Source organism: Centrocercus urophasianus, unplaced genomic scaffold (assembly GCF_019232065.1).
Source record: "Centrocercus urophasianus isolate 14NV4802_14NV808 unplaced genomic scaffold, USGS_Curo_1.0 seq_48, whole genome shotgun sequence".
In the NCBI taxonomy this organism is placed as follows: Eukaryota; Metazoa; Chordata; class Aves; order Galliformes; family Phasianidae; genus Centrocercus; species Centrocercus urophasianus.
Window position 1 is genome coordinate 334,200 of NW_024885066.1, and position 22,431 is coordinate 356,630.

The following is a 22,431-nucleotide window of genomic DNA, read 5'->3' on the forward strand; positions in this document are numbered from 1 at the left end:
AAAAAAAAAAAAAAAAAAAAAAAAATCAATAAAGGGAACGATAACTTCTGCAAACACACATTTGACTGTCAGAGTGCACTGGGATTTCAACACCCCTGAGAACCAAAACATTCCGGTTTATAGCTAGCAAGGCACTGCAATCCTGAAAAAAGAAAACAAGCAGGACTGCTGGCATTCCAACCATTAAAAACAAAACATCTTAAGCTTTAAACAATGTCATTAAAAGCATCTATCACAAGCCCGACGCGCTCATGTGTTCAGCTTGGAAACATTTCTTTACCTGATGTTCTGCATGAATGTTATCCCCAGTAGGCCAGCGATGTTTGCTGTTATTATAGCCGCCTCCACCACTTCCTCCTCCCCCAAGCTGCTCACCATGCTGCCTCTGAAAGAAGTAATCCACCATGGCGTCGTCCTGGGAGCGGCCTGCAACTCCTATGGATCCAGGAACAGGACTGGAGTGCGTCCCTGCTGCAAGAGCCTGGTTTGCAGCTGGCTGTGGCTGAGCCTGGGACCCTGTTCCAGATGTCAATACAACAGGCATGTTGGGATTAGCTGTATCTTGAGCGTGCTGTTTCAGGTGGGGGCTGAACGAGTCCTGCCAGAGCACTGCTTTTCTCTTCAACACACACGCAACGCTCATTCCACCAACACCTACGGGGTGAGGGCACGGAGGCGAGACAGAGAGAAAGGGAGAAGGAAAAGGGAAGGTTAAACCCTTCAAGCTTCAGCTCTGCGCATTCAGTAACACCCCTCTGATGTGGGAAACATTATGATGCCAAGGCCAACTCCTCGCAACGGTCATTTTGCAACTAAAACACCACACAGAAATGCACACTCGGCCCCAAAAAATCCCACATTTTCTGCTGCTGAGTGTTATCAGCGTGAGACTCGCACAGCGCACCCCGACACTGAAAGCAGAATGCCCATCTATGCGACAAAACAACCCAAGTGCCGCCACAGAAAACCACCAGAAACAAATCCCCCAAAGAACACAGAGCAACCCAGACTCCACCATCAGTGTCTGCCGTGCTTGTTTACACCTCCCAGATCACAAGGCTGAGCTTCCATCAGCACACAAGTGTTGCGCACTCACACAAAACATCAAAGCTCCCAATGCAAGCTGAAAACACTGGATTTCTGCTTAACCAGGTCACAAACACACTGTGCACCATCCTGCTAACTCGAAGTTCCAGCTGTACGCAGCTCATCGGTGCCAGAGCAACGCACACCTTGTGGGGCTGCAGGCAAATCTCAGGCGAGACCCGGTAAGATCGCTCTGAATTTCTGCACCAGCAGCTCCCCTCCCAGACTCTTCCTCTTTCATCTAACACAGATGAGGCAGCGCTAAACAAGCGAGAAAACTTGGCAAAGGAGACATTTTGAAAGGGAGCAAAGGGGAAAGGAGCATTGTGGGTAGTTCAAGTTTAGTTCCAAGATGTGTTTTTATAGAAATGCCGCGTTAAATGTAGCGGACAGCTGAACGCTGTCATTCAAAGCACACAGAGCATCAGAAATATGTTAAGTCACCTACACAGCGCACATTCATTAGCTACCAGCAGCTGCAAGGCTCTGCTGCAAGCAGTCAGTGGCTGCTAGGACCCAGCTAACTCCCAAACTCTTCCTAAAAACATGCAATAAACCTTTCCTATGTAAACAGCTCCCTGCGAAGAGTTACACATTTACAAACAAAGGCAGAATAGCCAGGAGATTTGGGCAGAGCGCTGCCACAACGCGCTCCAAGCAGACAGCTTTCCTTACCCCCAGACCAAAATACAGCATGTAAATAAGGCGCTCTATGTTACCATGAGCAGCAAAATAGTTTAGATTACGAGGCTTTAAGCAGTCAGCTGAACTTCAGAGGCATCAAGGAGCAAATTTCAAGCACAAGAAGCGATGTCTCTCAGTGAGGCGGCACGGCCCTGCCTTTCCTACAGACAAACCCACTCTAAAAACTACAGGCAGCATTAGAACACAAAGCTGGTGGCAGATGAACACCTCAACAAGTTGAATGCAGAGCTGGATGGGAGTTCTTCAGTGGTAGTTTGGGTGGGGGGGGTTTTTTGTTTTTTGTTTTGTTTTGTTTTTTTGTTTGTTTGTTTTTGGAAAGCTGGACTGGAAATTCAAGCTCTCATTGTTTGAGAGCTGCGTGGCATATCAGAAGTTTTAAGGTGAAAGCATGAAAAACCTGCAGGAAGTGGGAAAATTGATAACCAACCTGATTGCTTTAGGCAGCGTTAAAACAGGGGGTGGTAAATGCCACCCTTCGCCCTCACTCTTCATAAAGGAAATTCCTTACTCATGATCTGTGTAAGGAAATCTCTGCTGTGAGCAAAGTTACTAAACACGGAACAAAACAAACAAACGAAAAACAAAAGGGAAAAAAACAAAACAAAACAACCAAACGAATCAAAATGCCAGCAAGTATTTCTCAGGTTGGAGGGGGGAGGGGTAAAAAAAAAAAAGAAAAAAAAAAACAGGATTTTTCTCTAACAATCACCAAGTGTGTAATTAAAAATGTCCAAACGGCACTGATGGGAAGGGAAAACAACAAGGAGAGGATTAAAAAAAAAAAAAAACAAAAAAACAAAAAAACAAAAAAACCAACAAAAAAACCACAAACGGGGCCACAGCGCACATTCAAAGTAGCGCCCGCATTGTGCCTCCGCCGGGCTCCAGGCCCCGCGGCCCCCCCTCTGCCACGGACCCCCCCAGCTGCCCTCCCCCGGACTCCCCCCGCCCCGCCGCGCCCACCCCAGCACGGGCCGGGTCCCCCCGCCCTTCCGCGAGCAACAAAGCGGGGCCGAGCCCTCCCAGCCGGGCCTGCCGGGGGCTCCCGGGAGGGGCCGTGCCCGGGGGGGGGGGGCCCTCACCGCCACCGTGAAGGAGCGCGGCCCAGGGGGCGCCGCCACGGGGCCGCCCCCGCCAGACAATGCCGCCGCCGCCGCCGCTCCCCCGTGGCCGGATGGGGAACGGAACGGCTGGGCGAGGAAGGGGAAGGGCCCGCCGGGTAACAATGGGGCCGACGCACGGCCGGGCGCCGAGCGGGAGAGCCGGGCGCAGCGCCCCACCGCCGCCGCTCGCTTCGGGCCGCCCCGCCGCCGCTCCGCCCGCTCCCCCCGCCAATATGGCCCCACCGGAGGCTTCGCAGGGGTGCGCGGCGCGGCGGGGGCCCGATCCGGTGCCGATACTCACGGGCGGAGCGGTAGGATGAAGCTGGATCTCGGCCCCCCCCAGGCCGCTCGCCGCCTGCCTCTCCCCCTGCCTTTCACTCCGACAACATGGCGGCCCACTGGGGACGGGCGGCGCGCTGCATGCCGGGAAGGCGAGGCGGCCCGGCCGAGGGCGGCCCGGCCGCGGCCCTGGTAGGCCCCGCGCGTTTTGGGGGCGGCTCTGCACGGCCCGGGTTCGGCTCCGCGCCGTTGTCGGTGTTCCTCGCGCCGGGCTTTCACCGCTCGCTGCTCTCTTTTCCCATTTGCACTGCTTTTTTTCCTCACAGATGTGCACGCTCTGCCCCACACCTCACCGCCACCACCTGACTGGGGATGTGGAGAAGCCCAGTCCCGGGTTTTACCCACTCACCACTGACAGCCCTCCCCACTAACAGCTGTGTGTGGACACCTGCGTGCATTTTACTGGATAAAACACGCTTCCTGGCACAGGCTCCCGCACAGAAGCACTACAGTGCATGATAGACCCCTCTGTGAGATACGGGGCTCCCACCCCAAAACAGACCTGGTGCCAGCGATGAGCGGAGTCTTAATGAGATTAATGTGTGAATTGATTGTTTTCCAGTTCAAGTTGCCAAGGCTGAGTGGGGGATCTGCCAGGTTGTTGCATAGCTGTGGTCGCAACATTCACTGTCCCTTATCTGATCTATCTGGGAGCTTTGGAGGAGTTGGATGTGTGATAGAACCATAGAATTACTAAGGCTGGAAGAGACCTCTAAGATCACCCAGCTCACCCCACCATGTCCACTGCCCACGTCCCTCCGTGCCACATGTCTATGGTTCTGGAACACCTCCAGGGTTGGTGACCCCCCTGCTCCCTGTGCAGCTGTGCCACTGCATCAACACTCTTACGGAGAAGGAATTTTCCCTTATATCCAGCCTGAACCCAACATCAGAGCACAGCATTTGTTAATGGCATTGCCAGGCCCCCACATTTTGCCCCCAAGCTCTTCATTCAAACACTGACACCCCTAAGGCCACATGGCATCCACAACCACAGCACGACCACGCTGTGTTAGTGTGGTTGCTTTTGCTGTGTGTGCCATTCAGTGCTGGGAAAAACCATTTGTCAGAGTTCCGTTCACACAGAGCCCAAGGAGAGGCAGAAGAAAGCTGCAGAGCATGAAGCAGAGCAGCCAGTGCATCAATAGGTGCTGTTTCCTGCCCTGCACACCGAAAGCTGGGCTCTAGCAGCCCTGCACGCCTTTTGGATGTTTTCCCTTTGTTCCCTTTCCTCCCCTTCTCCAAAGCACAAACTACGCACCCCAGCGTGCATTGCTCTGCTCCAGCCATGCCTGCGCTCTGGGCATTCAAACAAAGCACTGCACTCTGGGATTAGAAGTTCCTGAGAGCGCGTCCATATTAAAGGGGCAGCTCATCGAAACCTACCAAACAGCCTCCCCAGAGCCTGGGGATCCTCCTGCTGTCATAAATTCAGCACAGCTTTGCTGGGCTCAGTCCCGCTCACCACAGAAGCACACTGCCTGTGCAGCAAGCAACACCAGTCTGGTTGCTCTGCTACACGAAGCCCTAAGGGCTGCTGCCAGCGTGGATCTTGCACAGCAAGCAGCTCCTGTTAGCGAGGCCGGGCTGCCCCAGGCTCCCCGAGTCCTTCACCAGAATAGGAACATCAGCAGGTTTTTCTGGAAAACGTTCCTAATGAAGATGCAGCTCATAGTGCCACGCGGCACTGCCCTGCTGCACATGGGTTCAGCCCATCTGCAGCACGGCGTGCACTGACCCTCTATCACATCTTCAGCTCCCAGCTGGTAGAGCACCAAACCTGACCCTGTGCACAGTGCAATAGCCCAAAACAGCACGAGCTTGTGCATAGCAGAGCCCTGTGGGTTCTGATAGCAAAACCATGTTATCCTGGCATGGCAACAAATCATTCTGTAGTGAGAAGGGGAGGGATGGAGTCCTGTGGATGAAGTACTGGTGGTTGAAACCCAGCGAAATGGAACATACTCACTTTCACTCCTCCCAGCCTTCCTTCTTTCCTCTCTAACACTACCAGGAGCCAAAACTTGTTATAATCACTGGAAAATTTCTTAAATTCACTGGGGGTTGGCCCAGATCCTCCAGCAGTGGGTTATGGAGGATCACCTCAACTCCTCCTGCCCCTGTGCGGTTATTATTTTTCTTGTCCATGGTGGGAGGTGGGAAGGTCCTGTCCTTTTTGGTCTCACTGTTACTCTCCCCCTGGCTCCGTGGCCCAGTCTCACTGCGTTACCTGGGCTCCACCTCGTCTGAGAAGGGAAAGTGGCATCTTCAGGAGGAGTCTGATGCCATCCTGACCTCTGAATCACTCCTGGAAGTGCCTTTCTCCCTCCAGTGACTGCCGAATAGCATCCCCAGGCAGGTGTGGCCATGTGCAGCCCTGGGGACATGGAGGAAAGGCCACTGAGCATTTTCACTTCAAAGACAAAAGTGCAATTTTATTATTTCTGAAATTAAAAGACAAATTGGAAGAAAGGGCATTTCTTCCTGCTGCAAAGTAGGGCAGCAATATTTAGTTAGCCACAAAAAAAAAAAAAAAAAAAAAAAAAAAAAATCCACCTTTTTTTTCCTAAACCAAACCAAAACACTCAGACTTGACCAAAAAGAATTCCGAGCCAGACTACTTTTGCAGATGACACCATGCTGGGAGGAAGTGTTGATTCACCTGAGGGTTGGAAGGCCCTGCAGAGGGGTCTGGATAGGCTGGATTGATAGGCTGAGGCCAATTGTATGAAGCCCAACGGGACAAATTCTGGTCTGGCACTTTGGTCACAACAACCCATGCAACGATAGCAGAGGCACTTCTCCCAGCTTGCATTGCATCCCCAAACATTTCATCTTCAAGAAACCCTTTCCGAGTTCCTGAAAACATCTCTGCATACCCCATCCTGAACACACACATACACTGTATGCGAGTCAACGTTTTCCAGGCTGGACCTGTCATCATTAGACCTAGGTGGGAAATACCACGTCGGTTCTGTGGCGTCTTTTCATCAGATAAAGCTTCATTTTCACCAACACTTGTCGCCTACGGGTTTCCATGAGAGGCAGCACAACGTTTTCACCAGCAGCCAAGCTGGTGAAGTTTTGTGGTTGCTGAAAGCTGGAGGAAGTCCTGGCTGCAGAACCACCTGGCAACATCAAGTCGGAAAGTTTCATCTTGGCTGAATAATCACTTTTTCTTTCAAGAAATGCAAGATCCCCTTACATGGGGGACACAGCGCCTCATCCCCATTTCTAATCATTAGAGCTCTGAAGCATGCAGCTGATTAAGCTTTCCAGATTGTTTGTTATCATGAACTACATCAACTCTGGATTTTCTTGACAGGCAATTACATGACTAAGCCCTTCGGAAGCTCAGCCTGAATGCAACAAGTCCCAGGGCTTGATTGTGCTTCACGGGCAGCGACTCCCCATATCACTCTTGTTTGCCATTTGCATTTCGTTGGCTTTCTCTGGGCACTGAGGATGATTCCACCACCTCTGGGATGTCTCCAGAGATGAGGGTGACAACATGCTGCTGCTGACCACCCTCCCCGTGGTGCAGCTATCTGCATTTTGCATTTTGTTTCCCATTCAAGGAAAAAAAAAAAAAAAAAGAATAAGAAAAAAGAAAAAAAAAAAAGGGGAAATTTTTGCCATTTAGAGCATCATCCCAGCTGCAGATTTGCATGCTCACATTTAGGAAATACCAGAATTAAATTTGCCTGCGCAACCTTAATTCAACCCCCTGGGGCGCATGCTTTGTGATCCAGCCTTTAATTACAGGTTTGCAGATGAGGTTTTTCCCACGGCGCCTGTGGCCCAGTTAGTGTCCAGGCTGACTCTGTGGGGGGGACACATCCCTGGGACCCCTAAGTCCCCACCTTCAGATACTGGAGGGAGAGAAAGGGAGCTCTGATGCTCAAAATGCATGCATGCTTCTCTAGCCTTGCGCAACTCAAGCAGCTGAGCCACAATTCAGGGCTCTGGAGGGCTTGGTTGTGAAGCTACGAGGATGGAGCTGGGTGTGTGAGTGTGCAGGGGGCCGGTACCTATAGGGCTGGGGCAGACAGAAGCTCCTTGATGCACCTCCAAACCCCACTGCAGCCCCAAATCCTGATCCAAACAGCTCTTCAGCTCCAAACCCCAATGCAGTTCTAAAACCCAATGCAGCGCCAAATTCTACTGTAGCTCTGAACCCCAGCTTATCTAGCAAACCCCCTCAAGATTCCCTTACTACCTTCTCAGTGTATGGAGCCTGGCTGCCTCCTCCCTTTTCTCCTCTTGCACAGACAGAGCCCTTTTGCACATCACCCCTCCACCCATGCATACCTTTGATTTGGGCACCCATACATGCCTGGGTGCTGGGTGGAGGCTGCTTTTATTCCGCCTTCCTTCATGCAGATGGGAACTGAGCAGCTCTTGCATCTCTGCCCTCCACCTGCAAGCTTGCAGGTTTGGCACCATCCTTGCCAGCAGAGGAACCTGTGCTCATGGTGAGGAGGGGATGCACCTGGAGGTGCCAGCTGGGACCTCACCCATGCACAGCCCTTGCCATATGCAGTTGGCCTGCTCGTGTTTCCTGGAGGCAATGCACATGTATTATGGCTGGAGCAAGGGGAGAAGCTCCTTCTGTGATTTGGATCTGCAAAATATGTCTTTGCTGCAGGGCAGCAGGATGGAGGCTGAGGGTAGCAGCACCATAGGGGTCAGGATGAGCTCCACAGTGTGTATAGAGAAAGCCAGAGACAGTGAAACCACAGGAAGAGCCAGCACCATGGGATGCAGCCACTCCCCAGCATGGAGCAAGAGATACCGGTGCCAGGAACAACGCTGGGAATCCCATGGCAACGGGGCAGGGAGACAAATTCAGGGAATGGCAGAATGTGACTGGCACCATGCTGCTTTTGGGTGCAAGATGGAGCCTTTCCTGCCTGGCCAGCACCTGCACAGCTCCCACCTTCCCCTGCACCCACTGGGTCTGTGAGTTTCAGTGGTGCACCTACACACGAGCACCCCATGGGGAGTGGGGATTTGGGGTGGCAGCACCTGCACCATGGCAAGAATCTCCCACAGTGTGATGCCAGGAGGGAATGCCCTTTGGGGACACCATGAAGTGCCACCCTAGACCTGAAAAGGAGGAAAAAGGTGACCCAAGCTGTTTTTCCACTGAAATTTCCACTGAAAACCAGGCACCAAGGGCCGCTCCCCTGGGCACAAACCCAGCACTGCTCCCATCCCACATGCATCACATCCCTGCACAGCCTCAGCTGGCCTGCAGTTTCCCTACTAAAGACTCAACACGTAGTTAGAGAAGTGTGCGAAGGCACTACAGCCCCACTTGGCTCCCTGAAAAGAGTCTCTATGTCTTTGTTCAGCCCTGTGAAAGCGGCTTTTTTCTTCCACCACATCTGTGCCTCGCAGTGGTTCTGCGGCTGCAGGAGGGGAGCTGCGTTCCTGCCCGGGGTCAATCAGCCCTTTGTTGCTCCTCATCCCTTTCTCTGCTGGTGCTGCAATGGAAGAAAACCCATCGCACTGCTTCCTGCCCTTCCTGTTTATGGCGATGAGGCGTTGCTTTACATGGGCACTGCAGGAGATGCTCGGACTCTGTAATGACATTTGAGCATCGTTGTAAGGGCTGCAAAGCTGAGATCCCCTGCCCACCCATGCTGTGGATAGATGTGCAACTCACACATTCTTGGAGTGCCCAGGTGGTTTGGGGCACTGAGAGCATCGGTGCTGGGAATGCTGCATGTGTGTGCCAGCATCAGTAATTCACATTGCCCCCACAGTGCTTATCTCAAAGAATTCTTCCTGCTGCTTTGAAATCAAATTACATCTGTAAACCTGTAGGGAGCTGGAGGGAGAGAGGAACCCTGTGATTGCCAATGGCAGGGGGAAACACAGCAGGCCCTGAGCCAAGCTGGCTCCCTGCAGGCACCGTGAGCACCAGGAGAAGAGACAGAAGACAGCATCCCTCAGCCTGTGAGGGAGGCTGCTGAGAGACACAAGCAACATCCTCAGCCTGCAATCCCAACCCGCATCCCTTACCTGCATCCTAACTCAACCCCCCAACCTGCACCCCCTACCCACCCCCATCCCTGACCCCCATTCCTAACTCATTATCCCCACACACCACTCAATCCTCTGAGTGATGGAACACACATCAGCAATGAGTGCTCTTCCTCCACACGCCGCTGCTTTATTTAAAGCAAACAGGGAGCTGTTGATTATTTCTTGCTAAGGTAGAAATATGGTCGATACGTATTTCACAAGAGAAGTTATTTGAAACTGCAGCACACCCAAATAATGGGTAGGTGTGATGATGTTTGCACCAAAGGTGTTGCAATCCCCAGCCCAGGATGAGTCATGTGGGAATTGCAACATGGTTAACTCATGGGATGTGACTTACAGAGGGTTTTCAGCTCCACTAGGTGTAGGGGGGTCAATTGGTGCTGGTGGGGTTTGTTGGTGGGATTGATGTGGGATCAGCCCAGCTTCCAAGGGACTCACAACTGTGATATATGGGAGCTTGTGCTACAGGGAGTCACAGCCCTGTGGGCTCCACAACCTGGGGCATGGCTATGAGTTTTCTTATCACTTTCCCTTCACACGAGTTTTTGCAGGTCAGTATTAACCTAGATGGTGTTTTGCTGTCTCTGTATCACTTCGCCTTGGGTGCAGACACACTTCAATTTTCCAACCCCAAGCAAATGCAACTTACTGCTTTCAAAGCCAACCCCAGTCCTTTCTTCCTCCTGCAATGCACTGAGCATATACCAAGCCAGAAATGTAGCTTTCCCCCCAGCCAGGATGGTTTGTATGGCTTTAAAGCAGCCTCCTGTGGACATTCTTTCTTTCTCTGTGCTGCAGGGATGTTCTCTGTGCGTGTTCCCATCCCCTCTATCCCCACTGCCCAGGTAGTGGTGGAGTCGCCATCCCTGGAGGTGCTCAAGAACTGTGAAGATGTGGTCAGTGGGCACGGTGGGATGGGCTGGGGTTGGACGTGATGATCTTAGACTAGAGGTCTTTTCCAACCTTAATGATTCTGTGATTCTTATCACCCAAAAGTCAGTTTCTCCAAAGGCCACTGGATGTCAGATAAGAGAAAGAGAATGTGGTGACCACAAAAGCTGTGCAATAACCTGGCAAATGCCCCCACTCAGCCCTGATGAGTTTAATTGGAAAACACTCAATTAACTCATGCATTTCTGTCATTCAGGCTCTGCTCGTCACTGCCACCTTAGATCTGTCACAACTCACAAGCAGGGCACAGGAGCAGGACGAGGTATCCCCAGATTCCCCATCACACCCCATTCTTCATCCCCTCCCATTCCCTCTTTCTGCAGGCTCAACACGTACGGTCACACTTTTCTACCAAACTACCTCACCTTGCTGGTCACCCTTGCTAGGAGAGCTGGTGCCCAAGTACTTGGGGTAGCACAGGTAGGAGAAACTCTTTGAGAAGCATTACTAGCAATAATTTAGTTTTTCATCTGTTCATCAGCATGGATCCCTTGTCTGGAGCCCTCAGTGGGATGCGAGGGTGACCTGGGGCCATCGGGAAGCGGACCGTGTCCATGTCACATCCCAACTGGGGACAGGGCAGGACTAAGGGTCACTGCACAGTTAACACAATGGCATTGCTCAATTCCTTCTCCCATTCTGTAGGCAAAGGGCAAGAAAAACCAAATGAAGTCTGAACATGTACAGTTAGTGAAGCAAAATAAAATAGAGCAGTCAAAGTGGCTTGAAACCTCATCGCGTGCTTCAAGCATGGACCAGGTTCAGATTTCTACTTCGGTGATGGAGAGGGGAATATTCTGGCACAGAGAAAACTGCTGCCAGATCCTGATGGGGACAAGTGTTTGTTAATGTTTTTTATTAACAGTAAGAATTAATTCTTGTTATTAATACTAAGTTCCTATTGTTAACGTAACAAAGATGTGGAGGGAAAAGATGGAGATGAAGGAAACAAAGGAGATGAAGATGACAAACTAGATGAAGAAGGGGAAGAAGAATCTTGGAATTTTCACAGAATCACAGAATCACAAGGTTGGAAATGACCTGCAAGATCATCCAGTCCAACCACCCTCCCATTCCTATTAGTACCACAAGCTACTAAACCAACTAAATCTTGTAAGAGGAAAGGTTGAAAAAGACCTCTAAGATCATCCAGCCCAATCATTGACCCATCCCCACCAAGCTCACTGACCACATCCCTCAGTGCCGCATCCCTGTGGTCCTGGAGCACCTCCAGCTATGGTCCCTTGGCAGCCTGTGACAATGCATCACCACTCTTATGGAGAAGAAATTGTTCCCAATATCCGGTACGAACATCCCATGGAACAACATAGGGCCATTACCTCTTGTCCTAAAAGGAGGAGAAGGAGAAGATGGAAAAGAAGACAAAGAAGACAAAGAAGATGAACGAAAAGAAGAAGGGGAAGAAAGTGAAAAAGAAGAAGAATAAGAAGGAGAAGATAACGTTTGGCCACCTCTGTGCAGGAGGCCAGGCTGTGACACGGCACAAACACACTGCCTGCCATTCACTGAGCAGCAGTGCCAGCACTGAGTCCTGCAGGTGTTGGTTTTCTGGTGTGAGGCACCAAAAAGAAGGGGAGGGGAGCTCAGGAGCGGGCTGGAAGCTTTTTCTTAAACGGAAAAAAAAAAGTGAAAAACCACAACTTTTTAATTGATTCCACCACACAAAGAATGGAAATACACAAAACCAGAGCAGGCATCGGGTGAAAACTCCTTCCACTTTTATAATTACAGCATAGAAAAGAAATCCTCGGTTCACGTTACAAAGACGGTCTTATAAAAAAAACAAGCCAACAGAAAAAAGATCACAGAGCACCGGCAACAGCGGGACCGTGCCCTCTGCCCCTCTGCTGCCCCCAGGTCACCAGCGCTGGGATGTGGTTCTGGGGACAGGTGGATGGGGTCGATGCTGGAGGCGGTCTCTGCTGCCTGGAAATCGCTTTATTTCTCAGAGATGGGGGAAAAAGGGTTCAGAATTATTGCCTGCAAAGCTCCCGCTCAGGCTGGGGTGAGTTGGTGGTGATGGTGGAGGGATGTAGGCCATCCGAGGATGTGGGATTGGGCAGCATTTCCCGTTGGGGTCCGTCCTTTGGCACTTGGTGGGAAGGGAAAATCAGCTCTGGGGTTGCTGGAAGAGCCCATCCTGGAGGAGCAGCCCTGGGGAGGCAGAGCTGCAGCAGCCTCCATTCGATGTCAAAGGTGTCCAGGGAACAGAGACATCTGGGGACAAATCATGGGGGGTGTGGGGCTGACTCCAACTCACCTCCATGCTGCAGGCTGGGAAAAGGGAGAATGAACCCAGAGTACATCGGTGACCCACAACAAAGTCTTCTGGAAGTAAAGTTGGTTTGCAGGTTGTTCCAACACTTCGTATTCCCAACTCATTTTCGGTGGATATCATTCGCAACCTCACCCCAGGAGCTCACACCTCACCTCCCACCAAAACCATTCCCACCTCCCAGCTCATCACTCAACTTTATTTTTTTGCTGCCAAAATGAAAAATGCCCCCATGTGGGTCAGTGCCAGAAAGAATGGATTTACCCCCAGAAGCCCAAGGGAGGCAGCGGGCACTGCCAGCCTTCTCTGAAGGCACAACACGGCCTTGGGAGGAGGAGCAGGAGGAGGAAGAAGGTGTGAGGAGTGGGGGTGATGCTCAACAAAAGTGTACTCAGGCACTTCAAACTAAAATAAAATAAATAAAAAACCAACCTAAAACATTCATTATATTCATTAAAACAGCCTGAAAGGGCTGTGTTGAGAGCAGCGTCAATATTGCCAAATCGAAGAGTTCCGATGGTGGGGATGGAACCCCAAAATGTGGGGTGGCTGTGGGGTGCTGGTCCTGGGGTGTGGGGACAACGAGCAGCCAAGTCCCCTGGTAAGACAGTGGGGGCTTTTCAGGAACAAAACCCCTCCTTTGTGCCATCCCGACTCCAAATCTGGTGCTTTAGGATGTTCTCCAGTGATGCCACGGTTGTGCCAACCCCACCAAGCTGCAGTTCCCTCCGCAGGCCTGAGCTGCTCCAAACAGGCTGGATTTTGTCCCAGATTCCCTCTGCGCTTCATTCCACCCAGCTCACAGGAAGAGGACAAATTAAAAACCAGGTCTGAGAAACAGAAGAAAAGTGTCCAGTGACCGAGCCCACATCCCCACCACGTCCTCACGTCCTGCTGCGTCCCCATATCTTCGCTGCGTCCCCACTGTGCTGGCCCATCCTGGGGCTCAAGCACAGCTCTGAGAGTTTCCTTGGGTCTTTTGCAGGTGAACTGGAGATGTCCTGGCCATGGTAGCCTTGCACTGGGAACTAACCAGATGATGGAGCCCTTGGATGTGACCATGCCCAACTCAGCTTCATTTTTGGGGTGCAAGAGGAGAACGGAGGGAGGCGACTTGGTGCTGTCCCCATCCCCCAGAAGTGGCAATGGCATCGAGTTGGGGACAGGGGGCTCCGAGGGGTCCAGTCCCACGCTGGCCAGGGTGGATTCAGGGCACGGAGTTACCCAGACCTGAGGAGTGAAAGGAAGAGCTGAAATCAGGACTGGTCCCTGTGTGTCCCTGTCTGTCCCCTCTGATATAGAGTGCCACAAGCACCCATCCATGGGGACAGGCATCCTGCTGGGGTGCCCATCACCCTCATTTCATGACCAAAAATAAGGCAAAGCAGCAGAGGACAGACTGGGCCACATTCCTCCAGGGTGGCATGAGGTCCCCCATTGAGGCTGCCCTTGTCCCCAGCTGCTTGTGGGGCACTGAGGGCTCGGTGCCCACCCCAGAACCCACAGTGAGAACACAGGGATGTGGGGATGTGGGGAAATGGAGCCACGCTGGGTGGGCCGTGGTGTGAGACGTGCACATCCTCCTTCTTCCTCTGGGTGGAAGCCCTCCCACACGCCCGGCTTTAATCCAATTACAGCTAATTGGGAACTGCCAGAGAAGCTTCAGTTTCACAGGCTGTGGGCAGCATGGATTCATCTTCAAATTAACCCTTTCTCCCCAATTTCTCCCACCCCAACCATGGCAATGGGAACCCTACTGAGCTCTATTTGCCCCACAGAGGCAAACCTGAGCAATCACCACTGTTGCAGGGACCACACAGGGGACACCATGCCACCAGATGATGGGCTGCAGGGGGCAGGAGCCATGCAGACTCCCAGTTTGGTGGGTGCCAGTGTTATTCTGGATGCATTTGTTTCCCCACGATCCCCTCTTTGCATATATAATTGCACGGCGTGCCCTTGAATTTCCATACAAGTCTTAAAATATAATTAATTGTTGGCAACCAGCAAAGCCCAAATGAGGCTAATCCCTTTAGATTTTGCAGCCTTATCTCGTTTGAGCATTTATCTAGTTAAGCTTAATGGGCAGGGAGAGGAGAGAAGCCACCGGCGCTTATCAGCCACGGCTCAGTGTGACAGAACCACCCAAAAACTCCTCTCCACTGGGCCGAGCAGCCACACAGCCCCAAATCCTTTGGGTTCAGTGGCCCTATGGAGCTCCCATGGCATCTCTGGACGGACTCACGTGTACAGTGGCTGTAGCTGTAGATGCGACGTCTTCTGCGGCGCCTGGTAACCATAGGAGTCAAACCCACCGATGAAATCAACTGGGGAGAGAGGAGAGCGGCAGGGTGAGCAAGGAGGGCACAAGGGGCTCTGCCCCCCAACCCCCCCATGAAGCCGACTTAATATTCAGCCAGCATCCGTCCATTTCCAAATCTAATAAGATATTCCAGTAAAAAGATGCATTCGAATCTTGGCTACAGCAGCATTAATATTAAAAGTGTATTGAATGCCTGAATTTGTTTGAGTGTCGACAACCGCCTGGAATGCAAACACGCTTCAAAGACAGCGCGGGCAGATAAACCCTTCTCCAGATCCCCGTCTCCATAAGCAAGTTATTACAACAGGCAGTGTCCAATTTCACACGGAGATTTTTCCTTTCCGCTACAGTGGATACAGAGGCGGCGGTGGGGAGAACACGCCCTGAGGATGCTGAGATCGTTCCTAGGGGTGTCACTTTGCTCTTAGGGATGCCAAGGTCGGTTTTAGGGATGCTGAGACTGATCCAGACTGATCCCCTGCTCCCAGGGATGCTGAGAGTGGCCCCAGGGATGCTAAAATTGGACCGAGAGATTCTGAAAGTGGTCCCAGGGGTGCTAAAACCAGACCTACAGATGCTAAAACCAGACCTAGGGATTCTGAGAGTGATCTAAGGGATGCTAAAATTGGTCACAGAGCTTCTAAAACCAGACGTAGGGATGCTGAGCCCAGTCTGGGATCCCACAGCTCCCCTGGGTTGTCCTCAGTGCTGTGCTGGGACCCAGAAACACCAAGGGACCATGAATCCGTTGTCAACCCAGATGCATTCTTCCTAAGACAAGGGGATGCTGGGTGCTTCTCGGTGCCTTTGCAATGTTGGAAGCTGCAGCACTTCACTACCTCTGCTTGGCTGCTTGGGCTGCCAGCTGGCATGAATTAATTAATGGCAGATGAGCATTTAATGTGGCTGGATGGCTGCAGCCATAACTGCCTGTTTAATTGCTGTTGGGGTACTTAGAGCTCCTGTCTGGGTGGGTGCAGTGATTATTGTCAGAGCGAAAAGCGCAGTGTAGATTGCAGAAAAATTAGCCTGCATCTTCACTTCATTTTTCCCTTCTGCCCCTGCTCAGAGCGCATTGTGGATGGGGGGAGGCTCCACCCAATGACGAGTGAAACCCCACTGGGTGACACTGGTCCCATTTCACAGCCCAAGGCTGTGACTGCTGCCACCCTGCAGCACCAAGGGGTGTGCTATGGGGACTGCTGGCAGCATGGGGTGGCGCATCACATCCCAAAGCTGCTCAGCTGCCTCCTTGAGGAGGGACAAAGGGGACCAAATCCCAAAGTAGTGATTCCTTCTCCTACCCTAGCCCAGAGCGGCCCTTGCCCTATGTTATCTGGGATGGATTTGCAGCACTGCAGCTTGCCCTGTGACTAATAGCAAAGGCACTCACAGCTGTCTTCTTCCTCCAGAAACACTTTGCTGACATAGCAGGCGTAGACGAAGCCGAAGAGCTGCAAAATAAAAGCGGGCAGGGAGAGGCTGTTATGGGAGCAAGCAGCACCATGAGGACAGCAATGATGAGGGTGGGATGAAGCCACATTTTGGGGAAGCAAGCAGGCACGGGGATCTCATATGCGCTCTGTTTGTCCTCTCTTCCCAAAGCACCCAAGCAAAGCCAATGCCACCCATGACCACCGACTCGACCCCTGCACTGAGATATGTCACGTCAAGGCAATGGGGCACTCCAGCAGTCCCTTACCGCCAGGAAGATCTGAGCAGCACTGCTGAGCACCTCGATGTATTGGTAGTCCAGCAGGCAGCCGCTGACTGTGATGACGTGGTGATCCTCGAGCGCCAGCCGGGAGTTGAGCACCGGTGTCACCAGGCAGCCCGGCCCGTTCTCCATCCACCACGAGCGGTGCAGGGAGGTATTGAAGGTCATGATGAAGTCTCGGTCCTGCGGGAGGGGAGCAGAGGCACCGACCTTGGATCCGGGGATCCCATCCGTGCTCAAAAAGAGGTAGACAAAAATGGGTTTTCCCATCCTGAGGATGCTCCGCAAGCACCATCCCTGCTGCAAAGCCACAAAAAGCTGCAAAACCGACGCTATGCTTCCTCCACCAGCACCGAGGATGGGTCAGCACTGGTGGATGTGTTAACGAAGAGCACCCAATTAACCACTCATCTCTACAGCCCATGACATCCCCAGGGTTCGCTGGGGCTAGGGACACACATCCCAGCAGCGGGCATGCACAGTGCTGGGCTGACATTTAATTCAAACAGGAGCGCGGGGCTCGGGCTCATCGAGGGTACGAGTTCCTAAAGCCGAATGATGGGGGTTCGCTTCCACGCAGATGTTTCCACCACGCTTCCTGACAACACTCTTTTCATGTAAGCGCCGTAATATAGCAAATCAGGATCGGGCTGAGTGCCCTGCAGTATTTCCAGCAACCTTTGGTGTCTCTAGACCTGTTCATCCTTGTGTATCCCTGGAGCTTTTCAGTCCTTTTCCCTGGAGCAGACACAGACCCCAGAAAATCCACAGAGACCCCTGGGAAAGTGGGAACTCACAGCACAGTGCAAGCGGAGAGATGAAGACCTTTCTCCGCTTGATCTCCTCACTGCATTCAGAAATTGTTGCCCAATTTACACCATCCATAAAGCCAGACAGTGCTAAGTGCCAGCAGGTGATTAATGAGTGCCCTGAAATTCCCAGCTCATCAGCCTCATTAATTTGGAGCTCCTGAAACTCTGCCTCTGTCACACCACTGTGTTGCTTTTTCTACCCACTGTTTTCCCCAGTGCCATCCATCAGTCTGTCCCATGTGAACTTACATGCCAGGAAGAGATGAGGATGGATAGAATGAAAGAGAAGAAATGAGATGAGGAACAATGAGATGAAAGGGAAGGGATGGAATAGAAGAGATGGAAGGAGTGGGAAGGATGGAATGGGATAGGATGGAGCAGAACACACGGGATGAGGAGGAATGGGATGAAAGAGATGGAAGGAATGGGAGGAATGGAATAGGATGGAATAGAAGGCATGAGATGAGGAGGGATGGGGTGAAAGCAAAGGGATGGGATGGGGAAGGAAGGAATTGAAGAGGTGTAATGGGGAGGAATGGAATTGGATGAAAAGAATGGAATGGAAGGGTTGGGAAGGGGCAGAAAAAAAATGAAAGGGGAGAGATGGAAGGGATGGAGAGGGATAGAAGGGATTAAATGAAAGGGTTGGGTGGAAGGAAATGAAAGTTTTGAGTGTGGGGGGGGGGAAAGGAAGAAGATGGAAGAGAAAGGATGGGATAGAAGAGAAGGGATGGGATGGAATGGGATGGGATGGGGAAAGATGGAATTGAAGAGCTGGAACTGGATGAAAGGAATAGAATGGAAAGGTTGTGATGAAAGGGATAGGATTGAACAGAAGTGATGAAAAGGGAGGGATGGAGAGAGAGGGAAGGGGAAGGAAGGGGAAGGAAGGGGAAGGGATGGGAGCGGAGGGGAGGGAAGGGGAGGGGAGGAAAGGGGAGGGAAGGGAAGGGAAGGGAAGGGAAGGGAAGGGAAGGGAAGGGAAGGGAAGGGAAGGGAAGGGAAGGGAAGGGAAGGGAAAACTGGAGGAAAGTGAGAGGAAGGCAAGAAGGCAAGGAGGCAGCAGTGCCTGGCCTGTGGTTACCTGCGACAAGTGCCCGACCTCCAGGTAGAAGCAGATGATGAAGGCGTTCCAGCCGACCCACAGCACCAGCCACACCGCGTACTGCCAGAGAGAGCGAGCCGATCAGTGCTGCGCCAGCGCTGTGCGCATCCTGCTGCCAGCCCACTGCCCAACTCCCAGCAACTTAATCGCAGGGATCTGGGACGTTGCACAGTGACCACGGCCCGGCAGCACCTACCATGATGAGGTATTTGGATCTGTACTGGATGGTCCCGAAGATGCCCAGGATGACAGCCATGATGTGTAAAAAATTGGCCAGGATGGGCGCCCACTGATAGCCCAGGAAATCAAAGATCTGCCGCTCCAGCGCCGCGATCTGGGAAAGAACAAAGGAAGGGACAGCGCAGGAATCAGTCACTGCAGCAGCTCTGTGGACATTAAAGGCAAAGAGTATTGCGTAATTAATGAGAAATCCCATGGACAATTAGTTACAATAGACTGAAATGTCTGCATGATTCATCGGCCAGTGGTGGGTGAATACATCACGAGCATGGAGTTACTGGGAACACTCCTGCCCAAGTGGAGGAAGGGCAGCACAGAGCTGCGAGCCCATCCCCTGTGTGCCTCAGTTTCCCCACTGAGCATCACCCCCTGGGCCTGAGCTCTGTGCAGTGCCCCCCTAGGGCATGGGATCCCCTGGCTGTGGCTGACTGCTGGCAGGAGGGCAGTGGGCTCGTGCTGGGTGTTGGGCCGACTTCCCCATCCATAAAGCATCATTCACATTACTGCTTGTTGAGTTGGTTTAGCGAGAGCTCCAATTAATGGAGATTTCAGCCAGCAGAGCAAAGCCCTCCCATCTCCATCACACGCGACACAGAGCGAGCACGGAGCCCGCGCAGCCCCTCGGGCCAGGCTGTTTGCATTAAGCCTTAATTCACTCCCGCGCTATTTAAACTCTCTAAGGAAACAGCCTTTGGAAATACTTACAACTGGGCTGTAAATCTTTTAAATCGAGGAATGTAAATAATAAATGATACAAGGAGCGTGGCGCTCGGGGTTTTATAGCCATCCATCGATCTGGTGGCTGGTGACGGAGCTGCTGAGCAGGACCCCTATTGCTGGATTCCAACAGGAGATGGGGAAGAGCATCCAAGAGCATCCCACAGAGCCAGTGCAGGTCCCAATTTACTGTGCTAATAGCACTCCTTTGGCACCCCATCACCCATCACAGCCATAAGTGATGCTACTGGGGGCGTGGGGCAGAGCCGCCATGCACCAGCCCACTGCTAATTAAGATAATCCTGCAGCTGATCAATGCAACGAGTTTTAGGGCTCCCTCTTAATTAAATACTCTCTAGTTCATCGATCGGCCCCAAAGTTCCCTTTGCAGCAAATCATAGCAATTAGCCAGGCGCGGATGCGTGCCGGAGTCCTGCTAATTGAAACGCGGCGCTTTCACTGGGGGCGTGGAATGGAAGCGGCCGGGTTCCACCAGCGCATGGGGAGAGGAGGCAGAGCTGGAGCAAAATGCGTTTTGTTTAATGCTGCTGACACCAAAGTCGAGTGGAAAGAAGGTTCCCATCTCTGCTGTCCCCACGTCACCCATTGGCCACCACGCTATGCCCCGCAGTCACTTCATTGTGCCCCATGCCAACATTTGGGGCGGTTTTTCCAGCCCTGCGCTCGCAGCAGCACTGAATAAATCCGGTGGATTTGTGGGGCGGTGGTGGCAGCTATGGGGTGATTTTCTGCCCCGCAGCGTGAAGAGCAGAGGGAAATGGGGCTGAGCCTCCCGGGATGTGGGAAACGAAGTGCAGTGGCTGCAGACCCCGACCCCCCCTGCGCTCCGTCCTCACGTCTCAGCTGCGATGGGGCTGACATGTTTGCTGACACAGATGCATAAATATATTATCACAGCCCCCACGACCTCGATAATTAGCCGGTGGAGAGAGACAGGAGCGAGCTATCATGCTGAAAAAACACAGCAGGGCTGGGGGCTCCTCGTCCCCTCCCCTTGGCCATAGGGAAGCTGGGGGGACAGTCCCTCTGTCCCTCTCCCTCCTGAGCATCTCCATGGGGCCAGTGGGAGGAATGAGCGTGGACCCCCCAAAAAGCATCACAGCTGCTCTCCCTGGATCTCTATCAATACCCCCTGGATTCCAGGCCATGACTTTGGCCACCCCCCCTGAACAAATCCCCAGTCTCTCCCATGGGCAGAGCAGGTGGGGGGACATCCCAGTGCCACTTGTCCCCACTGCACTTGGGGGACCCAAGGATCACCTTCCTCTCAAATGAAATCTCTTTCAATCTTTGCTTTATCCCTCTGGGAAATATCAGGAAGAAGATGCTCTGTTCACCTGCCGGCAGGGCTTTGTTAAAACCCTGTGAAGTGCAACGGGAAGGTTTCCTCCTGGCTCTGAATGTCAGAGCAGCAGAGCCTGGAGACTTCCCTGGGGAAGCAACAGCTGCAGCGTGATGACTGTGGCGGTGGGGAGGAAGAAAATCCCTTGCTTCCATTTTCCAACTGTCTGAATCCCATCCTGGTCCCTTGCTTGGCGTTTCTTGTAGATAAAAGTCCCCAGATCTGGAGCAGGATTCCACAGCATCCCAGTATGGCATCTTGGTATGGTATCCCACTATGGCATCCCAGTACAGAATCCCAGTACTGCATCTGGTACTGAATCCCAGTGCAGCATCCCATGAAAACAGCATCCTGGTAGCGCAACTCAGTACTGCATCCCAGTATTGCATCTCAGTATGACATCCCAGCATGGCATCCCATCACAGCATCCTGGTATGGCATCCCAATACGGCATCCAGGGACTGCATCCTGGTACAGCATCCCATACCAGCTGGGAATAGCTGAAGGTGAAGAAGGGGCCTCACTGGTCCTTGCTGCTGGCTTTTGTCTCCCCAGTATGGCTGTGGTCCCACCAGGCACCAGGCTCCAGCCCTGCCCCTGGGATTGGTGAGGGATGCTGAGTCCTTCCATCACTCCACGGGCTCCAAGACTGGTGGTGGACTCCTAGAGAAAACCCAAGGTTGGACCTTCCAGGAGGGCTCAGGGGGTGGGGTGGTGCCCACATCTCATCCCACATCTCTACAGAACACAGGTGGTCCCCACAGCACGGAGCCTACAGGGCAGAGGGGGAAAACCCCAAAAGGGCAGCACTGCAGGGGATGCCCAACCCCAATCCAGCACTGAGGACTGATGATTCCGAAGCAGTGTTTGGCCAGGTACTGATGCACAGCCCAACTTTGGGGCTGCAGCAGTGACCAAGCAGACGGTGGAGCAGAATGCAGCCCTGCTTGATGCCACAGCAGCTGCACGCCAGCACAAATCCCTGCCTGGCTCCACAGCGTGGCAGGAGCTGAGCGTGGATCCATGCCCCCCGATGAGCCATTATCCTTCAGCCAGGCTATTTCCTTCTGAACACCATATGCCGCCGGCTCACCAGGGATTTACTTTCATTTAGCTGCGTTTGAATAGATTTTTTTCCATCGTGGATTCCCTTCTGCTGAGGCCAAAGATGCTGCGAGTGCAGCTCCTGCTGAGCTCTCACAGCCGGGGCTGCTTGCTGCCAGAAATGCACCATTTCTGGGAGGTTTTACGAGAAATCCTGGGGTCCAGTGGGAAACTCAATGGTCAGAAATGTGGGGCAGGATCTGTGGGGTGTCCAAAGGGATTGGCTCATTTGTCCGAGCCACCTGGGAAGGTGGTGGCACTGTGGCTCCAGGAAGGTGGTGCTGAGGGTAATAGGGCATGTGGGACCAAGGGATTGATGGGTGGAGGGAGAGATGGAGGAAGGGAGACATGGAGGGATGGAAGGATGGATGGAGAGAGGGATGCAGGGATGGAAGGATGGAGGGATGGATGGAGGGAGGGAGAAAGGGATTGAGGAAGGGATGGATGGAAGGATAAGAGATGCAGGGATGGAAGGAAGGAAGGAAGGAAGGAAGGAAGGAAGGAAGGAAGGAAGGA

The 22,431-nt window shown here is 52.6% G+C and overlaps 2 protein-coding genes across 10 annotated transcripts in view; both read right to left on the bottom strand.

The window, feature by feature from the left end:
* PUM1 (pumilio RNA binding family member 1) overlaps positions 1–3,294 on the bottom strand; it is a 67,026-nt gene extending 63,732 nt beyond the window's left edge. For 7 of the 9 annotated variants that reach the window (XM_042834657.1, XM_042834650.1, XM_042834653.1 and 4 more), the window contains exons 1-2: positions 3,196–3,294; positions 281–654 (exon numbers count right to left, since the gene is read on the bottom strand). In XM_042834657.1, coding sequence (XP_042690591.1) covers positions 281–643 — 363 coding nt within the window. In that variant the 5' untranslated portion in view covers positions 644–654; positions 3,196–3,294. The remainder of the gene's footprint in view (positions 1–280; positions 655–3,195) is intronic. The other 2 variants (XM_042834656.1, XM_042834655.1) reach the window with 1 other exon arrangement.
* An 11,481-nt stretch (positions 3,295–14,775) lies between these two features.
* The window catches only part of NKAIN1 (sodium/potassium transporting ATPase interacting 1), an 11,080-nt gene continuing 3,424 nt past the window's right edge, over positions 14,776–22,431 (bottom strand). The window contains exons 3-7 of the mRNA XM_042834670.1: positions 18,688–18,825; positions 18,471–18,551; positions 16,560–16,757; positions 16,251–16,311; positions 14,776–14,861 (exon numbers count right to left, since the gene is read on the bottom strand). Of these exons, the coding sequence (XP_042690604.1) occupies positions 14,776–14,861; positions 16,251–16,311; positions 16,560–16,757; positions 18,471–18,551; positions 18,688–18,825 (564 nt within the window). The remainder of the gene's footprint in view (positions 14,862–16,250; positions 16,312–16,559; positions 16,758–18,470; positions 18,552–18,687; positions 18,826–22,431) is intronic.